At 58.8% G+C, this 20,571-nt stretch overlaps 2 protein-coding genes and 1 non-coding gene across 3 annotated transcripts; 1 reads left to right on the top strand and 2 right to left on the bottom strand.

The window, feature by feature from the left end:
• Window positions 1-347: 347 nt before the first annotated feature.
• TRNAI-GAU (transfer RNA isoleucine (anticodon GAU)) lies at window positions 348-419 on the bottom strand. The gene has a single exon. It is a non-coding gene; the product is annotated as a tRNA-Ile (tRNA).
• A 3,807-nt stretch (window positions 420-4,226) lies between these two features.
• ASPHD2 (aspartate beta-hydroxylase domain containing 2) lies at window positions 4,227-6,680 on the top strand. Its single transcript, XM_060249360.1, has 3 exons — window positions 4,227-5,042; window positions 5,740-5,853; window positions 6,510-6,680. Exons 1-3 carry the CDS (start codon window positions 4,235-4,237, stop codon window positions 6,617-6,619), a joined length of 1,032 nt encoding a protein of 343 aa, XP_060105343.1. The 5' UTR covers window positions 4,227-4,234; the 3' UTR covers window positions 6,620-6,680.
• A 1,705-nt stretch (window positions 6,681-8,385) lies between these two features.
• Window positions 8,386-19,975, bottom strand: HPS4 (HPS4 biogenesis of lysosomal organelles complex 3 subunit 2). The gene is made up of 12 exons (XM_060249354.1): window positions 19,871-19,975; window positions 19,327-19,470; window positions 19,116-19,223; window positions 18,159-18,275; window positions 17,975-18,069; window positions 16,442-16,508; window positions 15,857-15,893; window positions 14,694-14,814; window positions 13,344-13,506; window positions 12,294-12,426; window positions 11,273-11,381; window positions 8,386-9,194 (listed from the first exon to the last, which is right to left on the bottom strand). The coding sequence occupies exons 2-12, from the start codon at window positions 19,411-19,413 to the stop codon at window positions 9,020-9,022; spliced, it is 1,212 nt and encodes a 403-aa protein (XP_060105337.1). The 5' UTR covers window positions 19,414-19,470; window positions 19,871-19,975; the 3' UTR covers window positions 8,386-9,019.
• Window positions 19,976-20,571: the final 596 nt, after the last annotated feature.

Here is a 20,571-nt window from a genome sequence, read left to right as displayed (position 1 = left end):
GAAAAAATCCCGGGCTTTTTCAGATACCGATTCGGGGATTGGCGCAGGCGCACTATCCCATGAGTGTGAAGCACAGAGACCACGAAGAAGATCTTTGCGCTGCAACTTGAGCATGCTGACGACACTCAGAACAACAAAAATGCTGTTCTTCCACAGTCCAGTTGAGAGCCCTGGGAAGTCTCTGCTGGCCTTCCCAGGATGACAAGCTGAAGAACATTTGAAGCTTCCTTCTACTGAATCAGACCCCTTGGTCCATCAAAGTCAGTCTTGACTACTCAGACTGGCAGCGGCTCTCCAGGGTCTCAAGTTGAGGTTTTTCACACCTATTTGCCTGGATACTTTTTAGTTGGAGATGCCAGGGATTGAACTTTGGACCTTCTGCTTATCAAGCAGATGCTCTACCACTGAGCCACATTCCCTCCCCAAAAAATTTAATTTAAGAAGATATTGGATTTATATCACACCTTATACTCTGAATCTCAGAGAGGTCACAGTCTCCTTTACCTCCCCCCCACCGCCTTCATAACAGACACCCTGTGAGGTAGGTGGGGCTGAGAGAGCTCTTGACAGCAGCTGCCCTTTCAAGGACAACTCCTACAAGAGCTATGGCCGGTCCAAGGCCATTCCAGCGGCTGTAAGTGGAAGAGTGGGGAATCAAACCTGGTTCTCCCAGATAAGAGTTCACACACTTAATGACTAAACCAAACTGGCTCTCTAACTGCGCCCTAGGAAACCTGCTCCCACCTGCTGGATCCAAACAGTGGTCCATCTGGTTATCCTGTTTCCCTGAGCAGCCAACCTGTGGCCAGCAAGCAGCACACAAGGCAAAGGTGTTTGCTGATGTTGCCTGCTGGCATGAGGACTCAGAGGCTGACAGACTGCCTTTGAATGCAGAAGTTCTCTTTGCTAAATGTGACTAGTGGCCACTGACGGAATTTCCCCACCACGAATACAGCTAATTTCCTTTTAAAGCATTTGTGCTTCTGCCTATTCCTGCTTCCACAATTGAATTACTCCTTGAGTAAAGAAGTGTTTTCTTTTGGTCTGAGCCTGTATTCCTCAACTTTATTGGATGCCCCCAAATGTATTGTGGAAGAGGGTGGGAAAAGCTCTGTCTGCTGTCTCCACCTCGTTAGCTTCTGGTCATGTTCCCCGTAAGCTTCCTTGTTTCTCAACTGAAAAGTCACAGACTTGTTAAATATCATGGTTGTTCTCTTCTGCCCTGACCTGGATGGTAGCCCAGCTGCAAGCTCAATGATCTTGCCAGAGCTTGGAAGCAAAGGAGGGCCAACCCTGGCCAAGGACTTGGATGGGAGACTCCAAGGAAGGAATACCAGGGCCAGGACACAGAGGCAGGCAATAGAGCCACCACTCTGAATACCCAAGTCCCAGGAGAAGTCGCCAGAAGTCAACTCTGGCTTCCAGGCACCCACGCGTGCACACACACACACAAATACTCATGGTTGCTCTCTTCTGCACCTCCTCCAGCTCTTCAGAGTCCTTTTTGATACAACTAAGCAAAGTATTCCCAAATAAGGCAACACAACAGATTTATTGATTCAGGGTGAGGAGAAATGCTCTGTCCCAGAATTCTGTGCCCCAATTGATTACATTTACCCAGAAACTCAAAGGGGGGGGGCAGCAGTTAAACCGCTCAACCCTCTGGTGTGCAGGTTAAGCAGGCAAGTGAAGGCGCTAGCCCCTGGGATCATCAAGCGGGGAAAGCGCCCCAGCACAGCCTCTGAAGGAACAGAGAGAGAACCAGGCTTTAAGTTTCGTTTGTTCCCCATTCTTTCCTAATACAGTGATGTTGTAATAGATAATACTATAAGTATTTGTACTATCAGTACTTATTTCCTTACTGTATGTATTTATTCCTTACTGTATCTCAATAAATAAAATGTTATTAAAAAGACCCGGCCGGCGGGATCTTTAAATGGGAGGGGGCGGGAGATCTGGGAGGTGGGGCTGCTTCTTTCACCGCCTCTGCGCCTCCTGAGGTGCAAAGGGGCGCGGGGCGGGATGGGGGGCTGGTTCCTCCGGCCTGGGGTGGGGGGGACCCAAGGAGGCCTTCAGGAGCCAGCTGCACTGGCCCCTGCCGGCGAGCTCCCTCCGCCCCCGCAGCTCAGGCCGGGGTGGGGGACGTTCTTGGAGGGAGGGGGGGCTCGCCCGGAGGAAAGCGCTGCCAGGCGGCCCCCTCCCTCCCTGCCCAGGGCGGGCGGGCGGGGCGGGCGTCGTTGCAGCCGCCTTCAGTCGCCGGGCCTGGCGGGCTGCTGGGAGTTGTGGTCCGCCCTTCCCAGCCGCCGAGCCGGAGCCACGCCGGGCAGCGCCCCGCAGGCAGCCGGGCAGGTGAGCAGGACCGACGGGCAGCAGCAGCGCCCCGCGCAGCAGGTGGGCCGTCCGGTGGGCAGGGCGAGGGGGGGGGCTCCGGCGGGTGGGCGGCACGTGGCGGCGGCGGAGGGGGGGGCTGGGCCTGGCGGGCATCTCGGGGCTGGTCTCCCCCCCGTCCCTCCGGCTGTCTGCCTGCACATGGCCCGGCGCCGGAGGATTGCTTCGCCAGTGGGCCAAGCCGGCCCGAGCCTTCCGGGGCGGCGGCGGGGGCTCCGGCGTTGCATAAGCAGCTCCCCGGCGGGCGGAGAGGCCGGGCCCGCTGCTGGTGCCGGCAGGCGAAGGCGCGCGCGCGCGCGGGGCAGCAGCGGCTTGGCAGGACATCGGGGCCGCGCCTCGGGGTGGGTGGGCAGGAGAAGACGAGACCCCCCTCCCAGGAGGAGAGCGCTGCTTCTTCTGGAGGGGGGGCTGGGGCGCGCCCCAGAGGCTGAAGCTCCCCCCCGCCGTGCTGCTGCGGGATGATCCCGACCCCTTCCCCCGCTCCAGCGGCCGCCGCGCCTGGAGCCCTCCCTTGGAGGCCAGCTGCTGGGCGGGGCTGCAGCGCTCACCAGGTGCGCCACCTGCCCGGACTCCTCGGGGGGCAGGGCCAGGCCTCCCGGCCTTCTGACTGGAGCTGGCGCCCGCAGGGGGAGGGGGCACCAGCCAAGCGGACAAAAGGTGAGGCTGCCTCAGCTGCGGGGCTGGGGGGGGGGCTCACTTCCCCCAAACCCTCCGGCGGAGGACTGCTGGGAGGAGGGCCAAGGCTGGGCCCCTCTCTGACCATCTTTGGTCCCCCCCCCCCCCCCATCAGCACGCTCTCCCCAGCAGGCCAAAAGCGGCACTCACTGCCCTCTGGTTAGCAGTGCTGGGGACTCCATGGCTTCCCAAAGTCCAAACAAGTTGGCAGGGAGTGGGTGAGGCAGCCTGTCCGTCTGTTGGTGGGAGATTGACACAGGTGACCCAAGAATCCCGCCTCCTTTTGCTTCTTCTCTCCAGAGACTGGCGATGTGAGGCTGGGGGGGGGGGAGGGGGGCATCTCTGGGAAGTGCCTCTGCCCGGCTGGGAGGCTCATCCAGAGGCCCTGCAGAGGCACCCGGAGGGCCGTTTGGGGAGCTGTTAAAGGCACACTTCTGGAGGGGGGCAGAGAGCTGAAGGGGGCTTTGGCAGAGGCCCTGGTGGTTGGGGCTGCCCCACTTAAGGGCTTTGCCCCATCTAAAATCCTGCTTGCCCAGAAGGAGACAGTGCTTGCACGGGTCCATGCGCAGAATGAGAGGCAGGGGTGTGGAGCGTACCTCAACTCTCTGGGAAGCTCTTCCTCCACCATCAAAGACACCAAAGCTCAGCTAGGCGGAGGGTGGGGTTGGGGGGCACAGTCTGCCAGGGAGTCTCTGAGCACAGAGCTTAGGGGCATTTTGGGCAGGGGGAGAGTTCCATTTCTCCTTGTTTTCATTTCAGAGCCAGCATCTTGTGCTTGGTTCGCTGACACGTGCTGCTCCCGGATTCTCTCTGAGGACCCAGCGCAGGAGAAAGATGCAGTTCTGGGGGTGAAAAACAGACTGTGGGCAAGAAGCTCCCGCCATGCTACAAAAGTGAAGCTGCCGTGGATGGCCTAGAACTGGGGCTGAGTGCCTCATCAGTGCATGGTTTGCCCCTCCAGAGTGAATCCCTCTGAAACCTCTGCCAGAATGCCCAAGGCTGGCTGAAGCAGATGTGCACTGACTCGCTCGGAGGGCCTGCTGCAAATGCCCATCCATGGCCTGTGCTTCCTTTTCCACCTGTGCTGACTTGTGTGGCATGAAGGCCCCTGGGGGACTCGCTTGACTCTTCTCCCGCCCATCTAAGAGCAGCTTCCTTCCCCCCAACAAACATGTCTCTCGACTGGTTGATGGGATGGGGCGGGTCACTCGACAGGCTGAGGGACTTCATTGGCACGGGGATCCAGTGTGTCCGGGACTGCAACACCACGGCGCTTGGCACTGTGGCCTTCCTCCTGGCCATGTTCGTGTGGTATTGCTACCACATTGGACGAGAGCAACCTCGGGCATACGTCACAGTGAACTCTCTCATGCAGGGTGTCGACGCCAGCAGCCTTCAGAACGGCTACGCTCACTGCCACTCACCAGAGTGTGTGCGCTGCGCCCACAGCGACGGCCTGAACCAGAAACTGTACCACAATCTGCAGGAGTATGCCAAGCGTTACTCCTGGTCAGGGATGGGCCGGATCCACAAGGGCATCCGGGAGCAAGGCCGCTACCTGGCCAGCCGCCCCTCCATCCAGAAGCCGGAGGTCTTCTTCCTGCCGGACCTGCCCAGCTCCCCCTACTTCTCGCGGGAGGCGCAGAAGCACGACGTGGAGCTGCTGGAGAGGAGCTTCCCCACCATCCTGTGTGAGTTCGAGGCGCTCTACAAGGCCTTCTCCAACTGCAGCCTGCCCCAGGGCTGGAAGGTCAACAGCACGCCCAGCGGGGAGTGGCTGACCTTCTTCCTGGTCAACCAGGGCACCTGCGTGCCCCGGAACTGTCGTAAGTGCCCCCGGACGTACCGCTTGCTGGGCAGCCTCCGCACCTGCGTGGGCAACAACGTCTTTGGGAATGCCTGCATCTCGGTGCTGACCCCCGGCACAGTCATCGCAGAACACTACGGCCCCACCAACATCCGAATCCGCTGCCACTTGGGTATGTGTGCTGGGCTGCCCCCCCCCCCAAATCCAACTGCTGCCTTTGGCCCCTGCCCTGGCGGTTGTGCCCGAGATCAGGCACCCAAGGGAGGCAAAAGGCAAAGAAGGGGGAGCAGGCAGGAGGAAGCCCCTCCAACTACCCAAACCAGTAGATGAGAGCAGGGGCCTCCCTGCCAGCCTCTTGGCCTGCCGGCTTTGCTTCCCACCCCCTTGGGTGCAGCCTCTGGGGCCGTGAATCCTGCCCCTGCAGAGCCTCCCCAGAGGCAGTGGAGGCACATCTGAGCGCATCGTGCCTGTCCTCCGCTTCCAATGTCCTCTGGTCTGGCCGGGAAGGCTGCTGCACATGTCCAGCATAGCACAAGGCTGTGCCTGAGCCGCGCTGCTGCCTGCCTTGCCTGCTAAATGCCTTGGCAGGTCTGTCCTGGGCTGCTGCCATGGCAACCAGGGAGGGAGGGGGGAGGAGGGCTGGGCGGGCGTCTGCCTGTCAGGGAGGATCTCCTTCTTCAGGCCGCGGGCAAGGAAGGCAGGGGCAGGCGGGTTCCAGGAGGAGCCTGCTTCTCTCCGCCTCCCCCACCCCCGGGAGAGCTGCCCTGGGGGGTCCTTGGGCACCCGCAGCCGCTTGGATCCTGTGGGGGGCAGGACAGGAGCGGGGAGGCCCATTCAGCTCGTTCTGCCTCTCTTCTTTTTCCCTGCAGGTCTGAAGACCCCCAGCAACTGCGAACTGGTGGTGGGAGGGGAGCCCCAGTGCTGGGCTGAAGGGCGCTGCCTGCTCTTCGATGACTCCTTCCTGCACACGGCCTTCCACGGAGGCAAGTCCCCTCCCCCCCCCCGGGGAAGCCAGAACCTGGACAGGCAGCAGCTGGTGGGCTCTTTGTGCGGAGGGCTGCCCTTTGCAGAGCCCACAGGGAACCACCTTGGGGAGAGGGGCAGCTGGAGCTCTGGACACGAAGCTGCAGAGTCAGAGCCAGCATTGCCTGCTCAGGCTGGCAGGGGCTCTCTCTCCAGGGTCTCAGGCAGAGGAAGGTCTCTCTCCACCTACTGCCTGGTCCTTCCTGACTGGGGATGTTCCGTTGCCAAGGACTGAGCCTGGGACCTTCAGACATTTGGCACATCAGCATCCGTGCTGGCTCCTCAAGGCAGCCAGGGCTCTCAGGCAGACAGACAGAAGCCTTTCCCATCACCCACCTTCCAAAGGGAGCTGTTGCCAGGGGCTGAACTTCCATGGGCTGGCATTCCTGCACTCAGGGGATTGGACTGGCTTCTGGGACTCTGGCTGGGGAGCTGAGGGGCCCCAGCACACTGGCTGGCTGGTGCTGGTCTTTCCCGCTGCCCCTGGCTGTGGGGTGGGTGGGGAGTTCTGCCTTTTCCAGCTGGGCCCTTTTTCTGGAGGCTGCTGCAAGACACAAGAGTGGGGTTGGGGGCAGAAGGAGACTCATCACCCCCTTGTTGCTGCTCCGGCCCACAGGTTCCCCAGAAGAAGGCCCCCGCGTGGTGTTCATGGTGGACCTCTGGCATCCCAACGTCGCAGCAGCAGAGCGCCAGGCCCTCGATTTCATTTTTGCTCCAGGACGATGATCCAGCTGCCCTGGCAGAGCGAGGGGAGAGCGGGCCCAGGAGCCCAGAGGGGGGCTGCCAGGCCTCTTCACAGAGCTTGTCTATCCTGGCGCACACACACGCACCCAGGGGCGGGGCTTGCTCCTTGCACCTGTTTTTGTACATGGGCCTTCCCAGCGTTGGTCCCCCCGCCTCCTTCTGCCCCACCCTTGCTCTGGGGTCAGACACAGTGCTGCTGTCGTGGGTGTTATGTTGCTAGTTGTGTTTTGCCGTGTCCAGAACTTAGCCACCCCCCACTGAATGTTGCTGTGTGAACTTCCTTTTGTGGTCGTCTTTCTAGGCAAAGCAACGCCCTGGCCTGCTCAAAGAGCTTGTTGGCCCCTTTCCCCATGGGGAAGAGGGGGCTGCAGGGCGAGGAGGGGGGCTCTTGCTGCTCCATTTTGCTGTCCAGCTTTGCCTCAGCTGCTCCCCCCTTGTTTGCCCCATTTCCTGCCCCTGGAGGGGGCAAGCATCTTCTGCTTGGCTGGGGGGAGGAGGAGGAGAACAGCAGGCAGGCAGGGCTCTGGGAAGCCACCGGAGGAGCGTTCAGGGCCAGGATGGCAGCCAGTTCAAGCACCATTGCCAGACCTTGTTTTCCCCACACCTTGATCTTGTTGTGGAAAAGCAGCCCCCCCCCCCCCCCCAGCCATGCATGATTTGTTACGCCTGCTCCGGCTGACCAAGCAGCTGGGGAGGGTCTTTTGGGGCAGGCTGCGTGACCCAGTCAAGCGTGTTATGGCTTGGGAATCATTTTGTGCCAGTGACAACCAAGGCAAGCAAATAAAACTCTTGTGCCGAAAGATGCAGCTTTCTGTGACTCTGCTGGGAAGGGGAGGGCAGAGCTGCAAGCTGCATTCACACAAGGGAGGGATGTGGGGGTGGGAGCGCCATCTTTTGTGCCAGACAAGGCATCAGGCTTGAATGAGCTCTTCCCACAGGTGTGGCAGAAGCTTGTCCCAGAAGCGAGACGTGCAGAGGACTCCCCTGAGAAGGGCCTGGCCCAAGTTGAGCAGAGTGCCAGGAACTCCCCAGCCCGTCCAGCTGTGCCTCCAACGCACTTGGCAGCCTTACCCCAGCGGGGCTGCTCCCTCCCTCCTTCCTCCCCCTCAGGCAACTAGGAGAGGGAGGATTGGGTGGCAGCGGCAGCCTGGCTCAGAGAGCTCTTGGAAGGATTCCAGGATGCCACGTGGAAAATGCTTTGGCAGTTAAGGGTCAAGAATGCGGCGGAGCTCTGGTGGGTGACAGCCTCGGCACCCCAGAGCCCAGCAGGGACCGGTTCTCTCTCTGGTTTGTCATTCTGTCACAAGGCAGCAGGAGCCTGCTTTTGCTGCCCACATGCAAATGGACAGCCTGGGTGCTGGAGCTGGAATCTTGTGTGGGGGGGCAGATGGAGGGCTGGCTGCAGGCCTTGTTTTTTGGGAGGCAGCTGAAGGCACAGCAGGTGTTTGAGCTCTCTGCTTTTGTTGCTATGCAAACAGCCCTGCATGGTTGGAAACTGAGCCGCCTACGCCCAGCTGCCGCCACCCTCTGGGTCCTTCTGTGTGTGGCGGGGGGGGGGAGGCCCCATGGCTAAGCTCCACCCTGCCTCCCCCCCTTCCCAGCTCCAATTCAGAGGGAGCTAGGCCTGCTCATCAGAGAGCAAGAGAGAGGATGGTGGGGGTGGGGGGTGGGACCAGAAGGCAGCCTCCCACCCAGGGATCTGGGCAATGGATGGGGCACTTGGAGAACCTCAAGACAGACCTCACAGCTGGAACTGGAAACTTTTATTACATTAGTGCTCCTCCCTGCACAGGTACAAAAAGTCTGCCCCCTACAAAACATTTCCTTTCCCCTCCCATTTGCAATTCCCTCCCCCCAGGGAAAGGGCGTGTGTGCGTGAGCATGTTCTGTGTCAAACGTTTGGTATCAGCAGTCGGGACATAGAAGTCATCTGGTGCCCAACAGTGGCAGAGGTGTCCAGCGGTTAAACCTTTGGAGAGCGAGGAATGCAGCCTCTCCTGGGTTAGGGACAACCCCCCCCCCCTCCACTCAGAGAGGAGGCTAGTGAGGTACAACCCAGAACTGCAGCACTGTGCAGGGGGCTTTGTGAGTGCGCGCTGGAAAGCGTCCCACCTCCAGGAGCTGTACTGTCTGCCAGTCCACAGACTCCAAGAGTTTTCTCTGGTGGGTCTGGACTCTCCCTCTCTCCTGAAGGCAGGAAGCAGCAGCCCCGCCTCCCCTCAGCAGGGAAGGCTAGCACCCTTTGCCCTTCTGGCCTGTGGCTGGGGGGAGGAGGCGGCTGCGGTTTCTTGGACAAAGGCACCAACAGGGCTGCTGCCCCCCCCCCCAAGGCATCTGCCGCAGTGCTAAAAGTACCGAAGGGCCACCGGCTGGCTGGCTGGCTCACAGCAGCAGGTTCACACCGTGCTTCAGCAGCTTCTGCTTGGCCTTGGTGGGGAGGGTGAAGGCGTTGTCACGGGGATTGGGGGCCCCTGAATTGCGGAGAGGGGAGCCCAGCTGCTGGAAGTAGGTCTCATGGACAGCGTTGCGGCAGGCGTACACGGCGGTGGAGGCGTTCCTGAGGGACCAGCACGGCAACAGGCGGGGGAGAAAGAGAGGCACCATTGAAGAGCTTGGCCAGGAGACAGGAAAGGCCCAGCTGTTGCCCCAGCCACTGCTGTTCCCTCAGCCCCCCAATATGCAGAGCAGCCTGTGCCAGCAAGCTCTCTCTTCTTGGCCAGCGTAGAGGTCAGATCTACAGGGATGCCCTGCCTTCCCCCCCACCCCAAGCTATCCTGCCATCTCCGAGCTCTCTGGCTAGGCTGGGGGAGGAAGAATCATTCCATCCCATGTTACCACACTTGGTGTCTGCAGGCACACAGGACCTGCAGCATTAGGGAACTCCCATTTGTGTCCTGAATAAAGGTATCACAGCCAACAAGCAAGACAGCCCCCCCTCCCTCCTTGGCCCTCCTAAGGTCACCTTTACAGGCCCAGACAGGCTTGAGGAAGGGGAGATGCTTGCAGGGGGGCTCCCAGGAGAGCAATGCCTGTCCTGAACTGGAAGTTCTCCCAGCCTTGGATGACCAGCCACTTGATTGCTAAATGCTGTATGCTAACAAGGCAGCTATTGCAGGCGTTTCATTTCATTCTACCCTCTACTAAAGGCAGGGAAAATGCCCTGTGTTATTTCTGCTGCATTTGTGAAGGAGGCAAGACGCGATGCCTGGTGAACTGGCTTCCACCTTGAGAGTTATTCCAGAGTTCACAACCCATAACTGAGTTGCAATCTGCACATGCTCACACTTTACAAAGTGCTTTTGCTGGCTGCCAGAGGGGAAGAGAAAGAGTATTTGAACCAGAGTCGGCGCCAGAGAAGCACAGATGATCCTAGCGGGAGGAGATTCAGTATAAGGCAGCTTCATATGTTCACCTAGGCAGGAGGGGAAGGCCAGAGCAGCTCTACTTTGGGAACCAGGAAAGACAAGAGGCTCTGCAAAGAGCTTATAAAACCCCTGGACACGACAAAGGATGACTGTCTCCCGTTTACTGCAAGCTGGACTCTACTGTGGCAGCCATGGCCATGTGCTCAAACCAGAAGGGGGAAACCAAATGCCGATTAAGGCAATGGAGGATTCCTAAGCGTTTGCATTTTCAGGACTCAAGCAGCCTATGTGTTTAGTTTTCATCATTAGTAACATGTAATTCAGCAGCAAAACCTGCGTTTTTAGCACTTCCACTTTGATCCCTGCTCAGTCCATTGATTTGCACAGGACCTGTGTGATTTTTAGATGCTTAACAGGCTTCCTTTCATCCTGCCTCTGTGACCCACCTGCCAGTTCCTGTGCAAGAGGACAGCAGTTCCCCCCAGAGTCCAAGCAGGTGGGTCAGTTCCCTTGGCAACCAGAGAAGCGAGGAAGATGTGGCTGCAGCATGGGATCTCCACACAGCAAAGCAGCACATGGTGTGTGTGGGGTGGCGGGGGGGGGAACACAAGCCTCTGTCACTGGCTTGATGCTTGCAGCTGAGGAAGAGAAACCGGGAAGGGGCGGGGCCGAGTACCCTTTTCACACCGCGTGAGCAGAAACGAACGCTGCTGCCCCCCCGCGACACACCCCAGCCACCCTCAGAATCACAAGCATTACGTCTGACTTCTGGGTAAGCCAATCAGCTGGGGTTTTCTGCCACAACAACTGGAAGCACAGATGTTTGCAGCTAACACAACCTAGTCAGGGCAAGAGCTGTGTGGAAGCGCCCATTCCTGTCCAATGCGGCCAGGAGACCCCAACCGGGGCTTCCACAGCATGCTGCTTGCTCGAGCATGAAAGGACCTGTGACCCAGGAACTGAGAGAGACGCCCATGAGCCATTCATTTAGCCACCTGATGGGCCAGCTGTGGGGACTGAAGCCTGATGCTTTACTGGTGTGGGACATTTTCTTTCGGGAAAACAGAGGGGCTGACTTGATGTGGGTGAGGGGGAATTAGCAAGCTAAAGAAAGGAAGACAGAGGAAGCCTTGCTATGCCTGCCTCGCTTTTGCTCAAAACCAAGCTGTCCCCACGGGGCCTGAGCTGGCAAGCGCTTGTGAGCCACAAGGATCTGCACACAGCCCAGCCACACCAGTACCTCTGAGGCACTCCCATCTGACTCTCTTACCGGACAGTTATTTCTGATGCCAGTGGCAGCTGGTCAAAGTCCGTGTGGATCAAGCTCACAGCTCTCAGGAAGTGCTGGTCCTGGGGGCTGGCGGCTGGCAGGAAGTTAGCTGCGGAGGGAGAGGGTGGGGGTCAGTGAGCAGTGCCAGGGGCCAAGGTGGAGGGAGGCCATGGGGTGGCTTAGGGGTACTGCCAAAGCTATGTTCACATGGACAGGCAAGTCAGCAGCCGCCTCATTTCCTGGGACAGTTTGCCATTCATGTGGATTCATTCATTTCCCCAATTCGTTCCTCACTACCCCTACAAGGACTTCAGAGCAAATTTAAGCAGCTGTCAATGTGGTTCACTTGGATTTTAACAAAGATATGCATGATGCCAAGAGACGAAGCCAGAAAGTGCACCTGCTGCTCAATGCAGGTGGTTTTCACAGGGCCTGAAATAGTGCTGCACTGCATTTTCTGTAGGTTTTTATGAAGAAGAAAAAGAGGAGATTGGTTTTTACCCCGCTCTTCACTTGGGAGTCTCAGAGCAGTTTATAATCTCCTTCCTTTCCCCTCCCCTGTGAGGTAGGTGGGGCTGAGAGAGCTCGAGAGAACTGGGACCAACACAAGGTCACCCAGCTGGCTTCATGTGGAGAAGGAGGAGTGGGGAATTCCAACCTGGTTCTCCCCGATTAGAGTTCACATTCTTAACCACTACACCAAACTGGCTCTCTAGTTGAAATCCTTATGCTATCCCTTTAAGGTAGGCCAGTAGTTTCACCCTACTGGGGCTGAAAGAGGCTGGCCAAAGTAGTAGAGCCAGCATTCGAACCCAGGGCTGTATGGCCCCAACCAGCTTGACTCTCCTCTACACCCAAAAAGACAGGAGGCCCCTCTCTGGCTCCAGACCTGCCCCAAAGAAATGAAAGCTGCAGGCTCTCCTGGCCTGGCTGCTCCATGAACCACCCTGCCGCGCCCCGAGCCCACTTCTAGCCTGGCTGGGCCTGCAACGCCCTCCCCGCCTGCAGGAGCAGCACTCACTGGTGAGGACATTCTGGATTGAGTCGTAGTGTGCAAAGCCGTAGGAGCTCTTGGCAGAGGCGGGGCCATCTCTCGGAAGGGTCTCCTTGAGATGCACCTCCAAGCCGTTCAGCGAGGCCAGGCTGCTGTGATGCTGAGAGAGAGAGAGGGGGGGGGCAGTGCAGGAAAAACTTGGGGGTTCTGGATGCAGCTTGGGATGCCTCTCCCACCCACCAGCAGCAGGGACCAGCTCTTGAGAAGGCACTCCCAGGACCAAGTGCAGCGCCCCCCCTCCACAACCTCTGCCTGGCTGGGGCAACTGGGCCTGATTTAATCACGACTTTTCAGGCACTGTACTGCAAGCTGTGCATTTTCAATCTCTTTTTATACTGCAAATTTTAATTTTGTTTTAATGTTGAATTTCTAACGGAGCACACTCTGTGCCTGCTTTGCGGGAAGAGCAGGGTAGATAAATGCAACCCAAGAACGTAAAAGAAAGACAAGCCCAGCACAACTGGCAGCTGCTGCAGCCAGGCAAGGCAGGCCACTCCCGGCTCAGTGGCAGGCCTGGGCCACCAGGGGGAGCCAGGGAGGGGGCAGCTGCTGCAGCCAGGCAAGGCGGGCCACTCCCGGCTCAGTGGCAGGCCTGGGCCACCAGGGGGAGCCAGGGAGGGAGGGAGGGGGGCAGCTGCAATGCAGCCGGGCCTTTAGGGCACCTTCGGCTCAGCAAAGGGCGGAGGGGAGGGGAGGCCAGGGCAATGAAGCGGCCTGCTCAGGCAGCAGGGAGAAGCAGAAGGCATGAGAAGGCGGAGGGGCAAGTCTGAGGCCTGGCAGGTCTCCTGCTGCTGGGAAGGCGGGGCAAAGGGAGGGCAGCATCCACCAATGGTGACCTCCAGATTCATTGTGCAGACCCAGCCTGGGAACCTGCAGGACGGCTGCAGGGGGCCCTTCGCAAAGGCAGGGGGGTTCCTGGGGGCGGAAGGCAAAGAATCTTGGCTAACTTGGCCTCTGCTCTGACAGCATGACGGGGGGGGGGGGGGAGTGCTAAGCACAAACAAAGGCATCTCTCACCACGTCCTGGATGGAGCCCTCGCTCTCCGCAAAGCACTCTTCAGCCAGGAGGGCCAGCACCAGGCCTCGGACGCGGTGGACGTACAAGACCATCCTCACCAAGGGCATTCTGCCAGGCCTGTGGGCGATGGCTGCCGACGCTGCAGCCGCTCCCCCCGGACTCCTGTGGCAAGAATGGTCTGCAGAATGGGGCAAAGAAACCCCCTCCTCTGGCTTTCCCTTGTGGGCAGAGAGTGCAGAGTGCCACCAACCCTGCTCCAGCCCCTCCAGGGGAAGGAGCACAGGAGCCCTGGGCTGGGAAAGGCCTTCCTTTGCCGCTGAGGCCCAGGAAAGACAGCTGCTGCTGGGGGGGGGGGGCGGAGCCAGGGCTGAGGTCCCACCTCACTTCCCAGCATCCTTGGCAAGACCACTGGAGCTGAGGGCTGCCAGTCAGAACATCCAGGGGAAAACCTTCTGCAGCCTGGAGGCCAGGGGGTGTTCAGATCCAGCCCTTGACTTAAGTGGCTGGATTTAGGGGACCAGATCACTGCCTGAGGCCAACGCGTTCAGTCATGCCCTGCTTTTCTCCCCAAATGGAGACAAAACAGCTCAGAAACTGAGCACTTAGAAGTACTTGAAAGGCTGTCACATAGAGGATGGTGCAGAATTGTTTTCTGTTGTCTCAGAAGATGGGACCAGAACCAACAGGTTGAAACTAAATCAAAAGAGTTTTCAGATAAGCATCAGGAAGAGCTTCCTGACAGTTAAGAGCGGTTCCTCAGTGGAACAGGCTTCCTCCTTGGGAGGTGGTGGGCTCTCCTTCCTTGGAGGTTTTCAATGGAGGCTCGATGGCCACCTGGCAGCACTGCTGATTCTGTGAATGAGGCAGGTCATGAGAAGGAGGGCAGAAGGGCTGCGTCAGTGCTTAGTTCTCATGGCCCTTTTCCTACACGCCCAGGCAACTATTTTTCTCCAGGCCAGTTTGGCAAGGGATCCTGGAGGGTTTGTTTTCTTTTGCCATCTTCTGGGAATGCAGCAGGGGTCGCTGGGGATGTATGTGTGTGCGGGAGGTGTTTGTGAATTTCCTGCATTGTGCAGAGGGTCAGACTAGATGACTCTGAGGATCCCTTCAAACTGTATGATTCTATCATTCTCCTTTCCTCCAACTTTACTCTGGCAAGGGGGGATTTGAACCTGGGTCTCCCAGGATCCTAGCCAGAAACTCTCTTACTGTGCCATGACAGCACACTCCCCCTCCCCAGTTCATAACCTCTGAGCTGAATCCTGGGTACGACCGGGGGTGGGCCTGAAGGGAGCAACAGAAGCCAAGAGCAGGGGATCTCCGCAGGGCATTAGTCGTCCCCCCCTTACCTGGCCATCCACTCCAGGGGGAAGTCCCGCAAGGCAGCTGCTTCTTTTTCTAAGAGGTAAACTGGGGTGATCTGGACCCCCTGCGGCAAACAGGAAGCTTCAGGGGGCAGCTGGATGCTTTCTGGGGAAAGGAAGAACAAAGGGCCAGAAAACAGTAGCATAAAGTAGCCAGACATAACATTTCTGCAGCTTCCCTTTACCCTTGCAGGCATTTGCTTCTTCATGCACTGGAGTGAGGGGGGAAGCATGCCCCCCACCCCAGGCTCCCCATTCCTCTCGTACTGGTCTGTGCAGAACGACAGAGCTTCCTCGTTGCGGGGTGGGAGTGGGGTTTCTGCAGCAAAACATCCCCGCTGGAACGCATTCCTGGCATGAGCACCACTTCTCTGCATGGAACGCCTCTGAGTGTGGCCTGCGCTGAGAGCAGAGCTACTGAGGGCACAGCAGAGGCCGCAAAACCCATGAGGAAGGCCTCCAGTCCCTGTGCAGCCGGCTGCAAAGCACAGAGCCCAGGGAGGAGTCAGAAAGACCGCAGGAGCCCTGCCCAACCCTCCTTCGGGCACTTGAATCTCTCTGGGGGGAGGGGAGACTGTGACCTTCCGCGTGGCCAGAATGCACCCAGCAATCAGTCTCTCTGGAAATGCAGCCCATCTCCCTCCTGCACCCATGGTAGCTAACCCCACAAAGCCTGCCCATCCCGCCCTCACCTCGGAGCGGGCACAAGGGCAAACTGCTCTCCGTCCCTGGAAGTGAGGGAAGGATGTAGAGCCTTTTGAGCCTACAGGAGTCTTTGGAATCTGATGAAAGAGTGGCGGGCAAGACACAGCCAGCACGTTTTAGGCACAAGCTCTGCCTAACAGGACGTCTTTTGAAATGAAGATCCCTTGCATGCATGCGGCTCCCTGTAGATCCTTGTGCTGTGGAGGCAGCAGCTGCCAAAACAACTTCTAAAACATTCATTCAGGCAGCCAGATCTCCAATGACCAATCAGAAGCCCTGCTGGGGACAAAACCCAACTGGCCCCGCCCACATTCTCAACACACAAGAAAGGTGCAGGCAGCAGCCATGGGCAGTGGAGACGGCTGCAGGCACAACCAACCTCCAGTGGGGGAGGAGTCTGCCTTCCCAGGAGGTGATGCCCCCGCTGCCCTCCCCCCGCTTACCCTGCTCCTGTGGCTGGACTCCATTTGCTGGCGGGCCCTGAAAGAGAAAGGAGCCCCCAGAGTCACCTGGATCGGCTGAGCTGCCCGCAGGGTCCCCCCCCGCCCCCCCAAGCCTGGCCTCTCTGGTGCTCCCCTGCCCAAGCCAGGCCTCCTTCATAACTGGCTGGCCTCTCCTCGGCCACTGGCACTTGGCCTCTAAACCTTCAACTCCTCCCACCCCGGGCTTAAAAACGACAGCCACAGGTGCACCCGTCCAAAGATGACTGCATGACTATCTTCTGGCTTCTGTTCCTTTAAAGTCTGGGGTTACAGTTTCCTAATTTCTTCCAACTGATGCCCCAAAAGCCCTGGACTGGGAGGAAGGAGGAAGAACAACTGGGAATTTCCCAGAGAAATGAAGCAACCAACATCGTGCTAATCACACATTCCTGCATTAGAAAGAGAGAGAGGCAAGGCGATGGCTGTGGATGCCCTCTTGCTTTGAAGCCAGTCACCAGACCAGGGGACCCAGCGGGGGCATGGCCAGGTTCTGCACTGGCTGCCTTCCAGCTTCCCTGCACGCCCCTCTGCTGAGCTGGCACCTACCTTGGGGTCTGCCTCTTGCAGCAGAACCTTGGCAGTGAGGCTGGGTGGCAGCTGCGTGCTGACAACCCTGCGGAGAGAGGATGGTTGGATGGACATGCTTCCTCCAGCGGGAGGGGGCATTTCTTGCGAGCAAGAGAGCTCAAAGCCCAGGCAATGCACTTCAGAGATGGCTTACATCACACGGGGAGCGGTCCACACCAGTGTTCCCTCTAAGCTGAGTTAGTGTGAGCTAGCTCACAGATTTTAAGCCTCCAGCTCACACATTTGTGTCTTCGCCCAGGAAAAATGCCCCCAAAGCAAACTAATTGATGCAGTAGCTCACAAGTTTAATGCCAGTAGCTCATAAAGTAGAATTTTTGCTCCCAAGACTCCGCAGCTTGGAGGGAGTATTGGTCCATAACCACAAGACCATATGCTGAATGAAGAGCACTCCCTCCCCAAGTCCTCTTGCAGGCCATAGAGATGAATAGACATGGCTCTGGTCAGAACATGAACACCCATGGAGTTGCCTTCCACTGAGCCACACCAGTGACCATCAGGTAAGCAATGTCTACTCAGATGAGCAGCGACTCTCTGGGGCCTCAGGTGGAGGACTTTTGCATCACCTACCACCGAGTCCTTTCACTGAACCTGAGGCTTTTCTGCAGGCCAAGCAGATGCTCCCCCCCTCCCGAGCCTCAGCCCCTCCCTCCCTCCCTCTTTTGAAGTGCAAGCACAGCGTAGAGGGAGGATTGCCAGTCATTCAGATTCCCTCTTCCAACTCCCCTGCAATCTGGCCAGCAATCCAAAGCCAGGCACAGAGGAGGGAAGGAAGCAAAGGTAGTTATGTGGATCCAAGACTGTACGTAGACTCATAGAGTTGGAAGGGATCTCCTGGGTCATCTAGTCCAACCCCCTGCACAATGCAGGAAACTCACAAATACCTCCCCCTAAATTCACAAGATCTTCATTGCTGTCAGATGGCCATCTAGTCTCTGTTAAAACCTCCAAGGAAGGAGAGCCCACCACCTCCTGAGGAAGCCTGTTCCACTGAGGAACCGCTCTAATGATCAGGAATCCTAGAATCATAGAGTTGGAAGGGATCTCCTGGGTCATCTAGTCCAACCCCCTGCACAATGCAGGAAACTCACAAACACCTCCCCCTAAATTCACAGGATCCTCGTTGCTGTCAGATGGCCATCTAGCCTCTGTTTCAAAACCTCCAAGGAAGGAGAGCCCACCACCTCCCGAGGAGGAAGCCTGTTCCACTGAGGAACGGGGATTCATAACTTACCACAACTGGATTCGTAACATATCACCTTCCTCCAGGGGCTTCTTGCTTGTGGAGAGGCCAGAGGTGGCAGAGAGAAGGGACCACATGTAGGCCCTGGCCTCTCCATCTCCCAAATTGGTCTCAGGCAGCCAGCACAACACTCAACAGCAGGGGCCAGAGCCTGGCCCCAGAAGAAAGCAGCGTCTCAAGCCTCAGTGAGAGGCAGGTCACCCCACAGCAGCACAGTCCCGGTTTCTAGGCCCTTCAACCCCAGTACTCACAGCCCCTTGTAAAGAATGCAGCCAGCCAGCACGTGGAGGGCACGCTGGCACGTCTGGAGGATCAGGGCTGCTTTCAGCAGCAGCAGCGGATCCACCTGGACAAGAAGACAAGGAGACTTAGGACTTGGGCAGTGCCATGGCAGAGAAGAGCCAGGGGAGGTGAGTCAGTCCCGCCAGGCATTACTTTGGTTTTGTCCATGGCCCAAAGGGAGCTGAAGATCCGGTGCAGGTCGCTGGTGTTGTGCTGCAAATGCCTCACGTACTTCTCCCATGCCTGGTCCAGTTCTTCTCCCAGCCGCTCCTGAGAAGAACACGGAGGAGGCCCCATCAGCCTCTCAAAGAGTCCCAAGGAGAAAGACCACCGGGGAAGGAGAGCTGCTTATCTGCTCCCTCAGAAAACTGCTCTTCCTACAAACTGGGCATTTGCATACAAAATGCTGGATTTCTGAGAGCACCAACTTGCCACCCTGAACCACCTTTCTGTAAAAAGAAACCAGGTGGAGAAAAGGTGGAGTTCTGGGCAAGAGCTTTCTCCTGGCTGTGGAAATGGCTGCAGGCTGCTGTCCAACAGGAGAGGACCCTTAGCAGTAATTCAAGAGGAACCCCAGTTCAGCCCTGGAAACTGATCTTCATGTCAGAAGAGCTGGGCTCTCGATTTCCAGAAGTTCACCACAAAGAAGCAAATGCCTCTGAGCACATGCAGAACATCAGGCTCTCACAGACCCCTGCCCTTCTTTGCTAGGGAATTAAGGAGGCAAAACTGGGATCCAATGGAAGAGGGCAAACAGACCCACCCGCTGTCACCACAGGGTGCCCAGAGAGCTTTGGGGTCACATTCTTGAATGTATGTAAGCAGCCACCTCAACTCCTCCAGAGAACCTCACTGGAGCTAAGAAGAACTGACTGTTCAGACAAAAGGAAAAGGGGGAAGTGGCAATCCAACAAACAGCATGGTCCAGAAAGCCCACAGCAATGCCCAGAGTGACCTGGGAGGCATGCTGTTCCCAGGCCCAGGCTGCCAGCTCCCCCAGGGAACCAGGCCCAACTCAGCAGGGCAAGTGGGGGTCAGGAAGAGGCACATCAGGAGGGGAAGGAAAGGAGCTCCCAGAAGAGAGTGGAGCAGTCAAGGCCCCCCACTCACCTCATAGGCTTGACCAAGGGGTCCGTTGTAAAAGCAGAAGAGTCCCATCAAGTGATCCAGGAAGTGCTGGCAGCTGGTATCAGGCAGGTCGGCAGCACAGCCCAGCACCTGCAGCATGTCAGTGCGTGAGACCAGCACTCCATTCGGGCATGGCGCCCCTCCCCAGCTCCTGCCGCTTTCACAAGCCCCCCCCCCCCCCCCCGAGGCTCACCCAAAGGTAGCTGCCGTCCACTCGAACGGCAAACTTGAGCTTCCTCAGCCGAATGAGCTGCGGCGGAGAGCCAAGGATCTCTGCCATCCAGCGGACCACGCCGGCCACCTGGCTGCAAAGCAGCTCCTGCTGATCCAGAGGCGTCTGCCAGGGAAGGAGGGAAACGATGTTGCACAGGCTGCTTACTGGGACTGCAGGCGCAGAGGCCAGAACTCAAGTGTGAGGAGCCGGCAGCCAGAGAGGCCTGTCCCTCAACCCCCCCCCCCATTACAGAAGAAGTGCATGTGGCAACTCCCCCCGCCCAGCTTGCTGAAGGCACCAGAATAAGAATGGCAAGACGGCATCCATAGCTTGGGGCACCAGGACAGCCAGACAGGGCACTACACGCCTTGAGCCACCGCCCAGAAACCTTGTTCTGGAGCCCCCATCCGAAGCAGCAGAGAGGCTGAAGCCCTGGCCTTCCCAGCGGTCTTTCTCCCGACTCAAGGCCCATCTCGCCCTCAGTCCCTCTGCTCCCCGGCCGAAGTCTTGTCCAAGGGCTTACCTGGCGAGGGCTGAAGTAGCAGATGCCGGCTTGTGTGGGGTCCCCTTCTTCCCTCACCTTGGAGCCATCGTACAGGAAGAAGCAATCCCACCTGCACAGCAGCACCGGAGAAGAAGCGGTCAGGCCAGGCCAGGAGAGCGGGTCAGGCGCCCCCCCTCCAGCTCCGCTCCTGGTCACCTGGGGGGGCGGGACTGGCTGCAAGGGGGGCAGCCCCTCTGGAGGGAGGGCAGAGGGGAGAGGGGGGCACGTGGGAGGGGGCAGCAGCCGCCCCTCTGGGCCGGGGGGGGGGCGGCCGGGCTCACCAGGCGGGAGGAGGGGGCGGGAGGGGCACGTGGGAGGGGGCAGCAGCCGCCCCTCTGGTCGGGGGGGGGGGCGGCCGGGCTCATCAGGCGGGAGGGGGGGCGGGAGGGGCACGTGGGAGGGGGCAGCAGAAGCCCCTCTGGAGGGAGGGCGGGAGGGGCACGTGGGAGGGGGCAGCAGCAGCCCCTCTGGAGGGAGGGCGGGGGGGGGGAGGCGGCCGGCTCCCCCGGCGGGAGGAGGGGCACGTGGGAGGGGGCAGCAGCAGCCCCTCTGGTGGGAGGGCGGGGGGAGAGGGGGGGCACGTGGGAGGGGGCAGCAGCAGCCCCTCTGGTCGGGGGGGGGCGGCCGGGCTCTCCAGGCGGGGGGAGGGGTGGGAGGGGCACGTGGGAGGGGGCAGCAGC

The sequence above is a fragment of the Heteronotia binoei genome, chromosome 11 (genome assembly GCF_032191835.1).
Source record: "Heteronotia binoei isolate CCM8104 ecotype False Entrance Well chromosome 11, APGP_CSIRO_Hbin_v1, whole genome shotgun sequence".
Taxonomy (NCBI): Eukaryota; Metazoa; Chordata; class Lepidosauria; order Squamata; family Gekkonidae; genus Heteronotia; species Heteronotia binoei.
The sequence above is the reverse complement of the archived record's forward strand: the minus strand, read 5'-3'. Positions and strand labels throughout refer to the sequence as shown.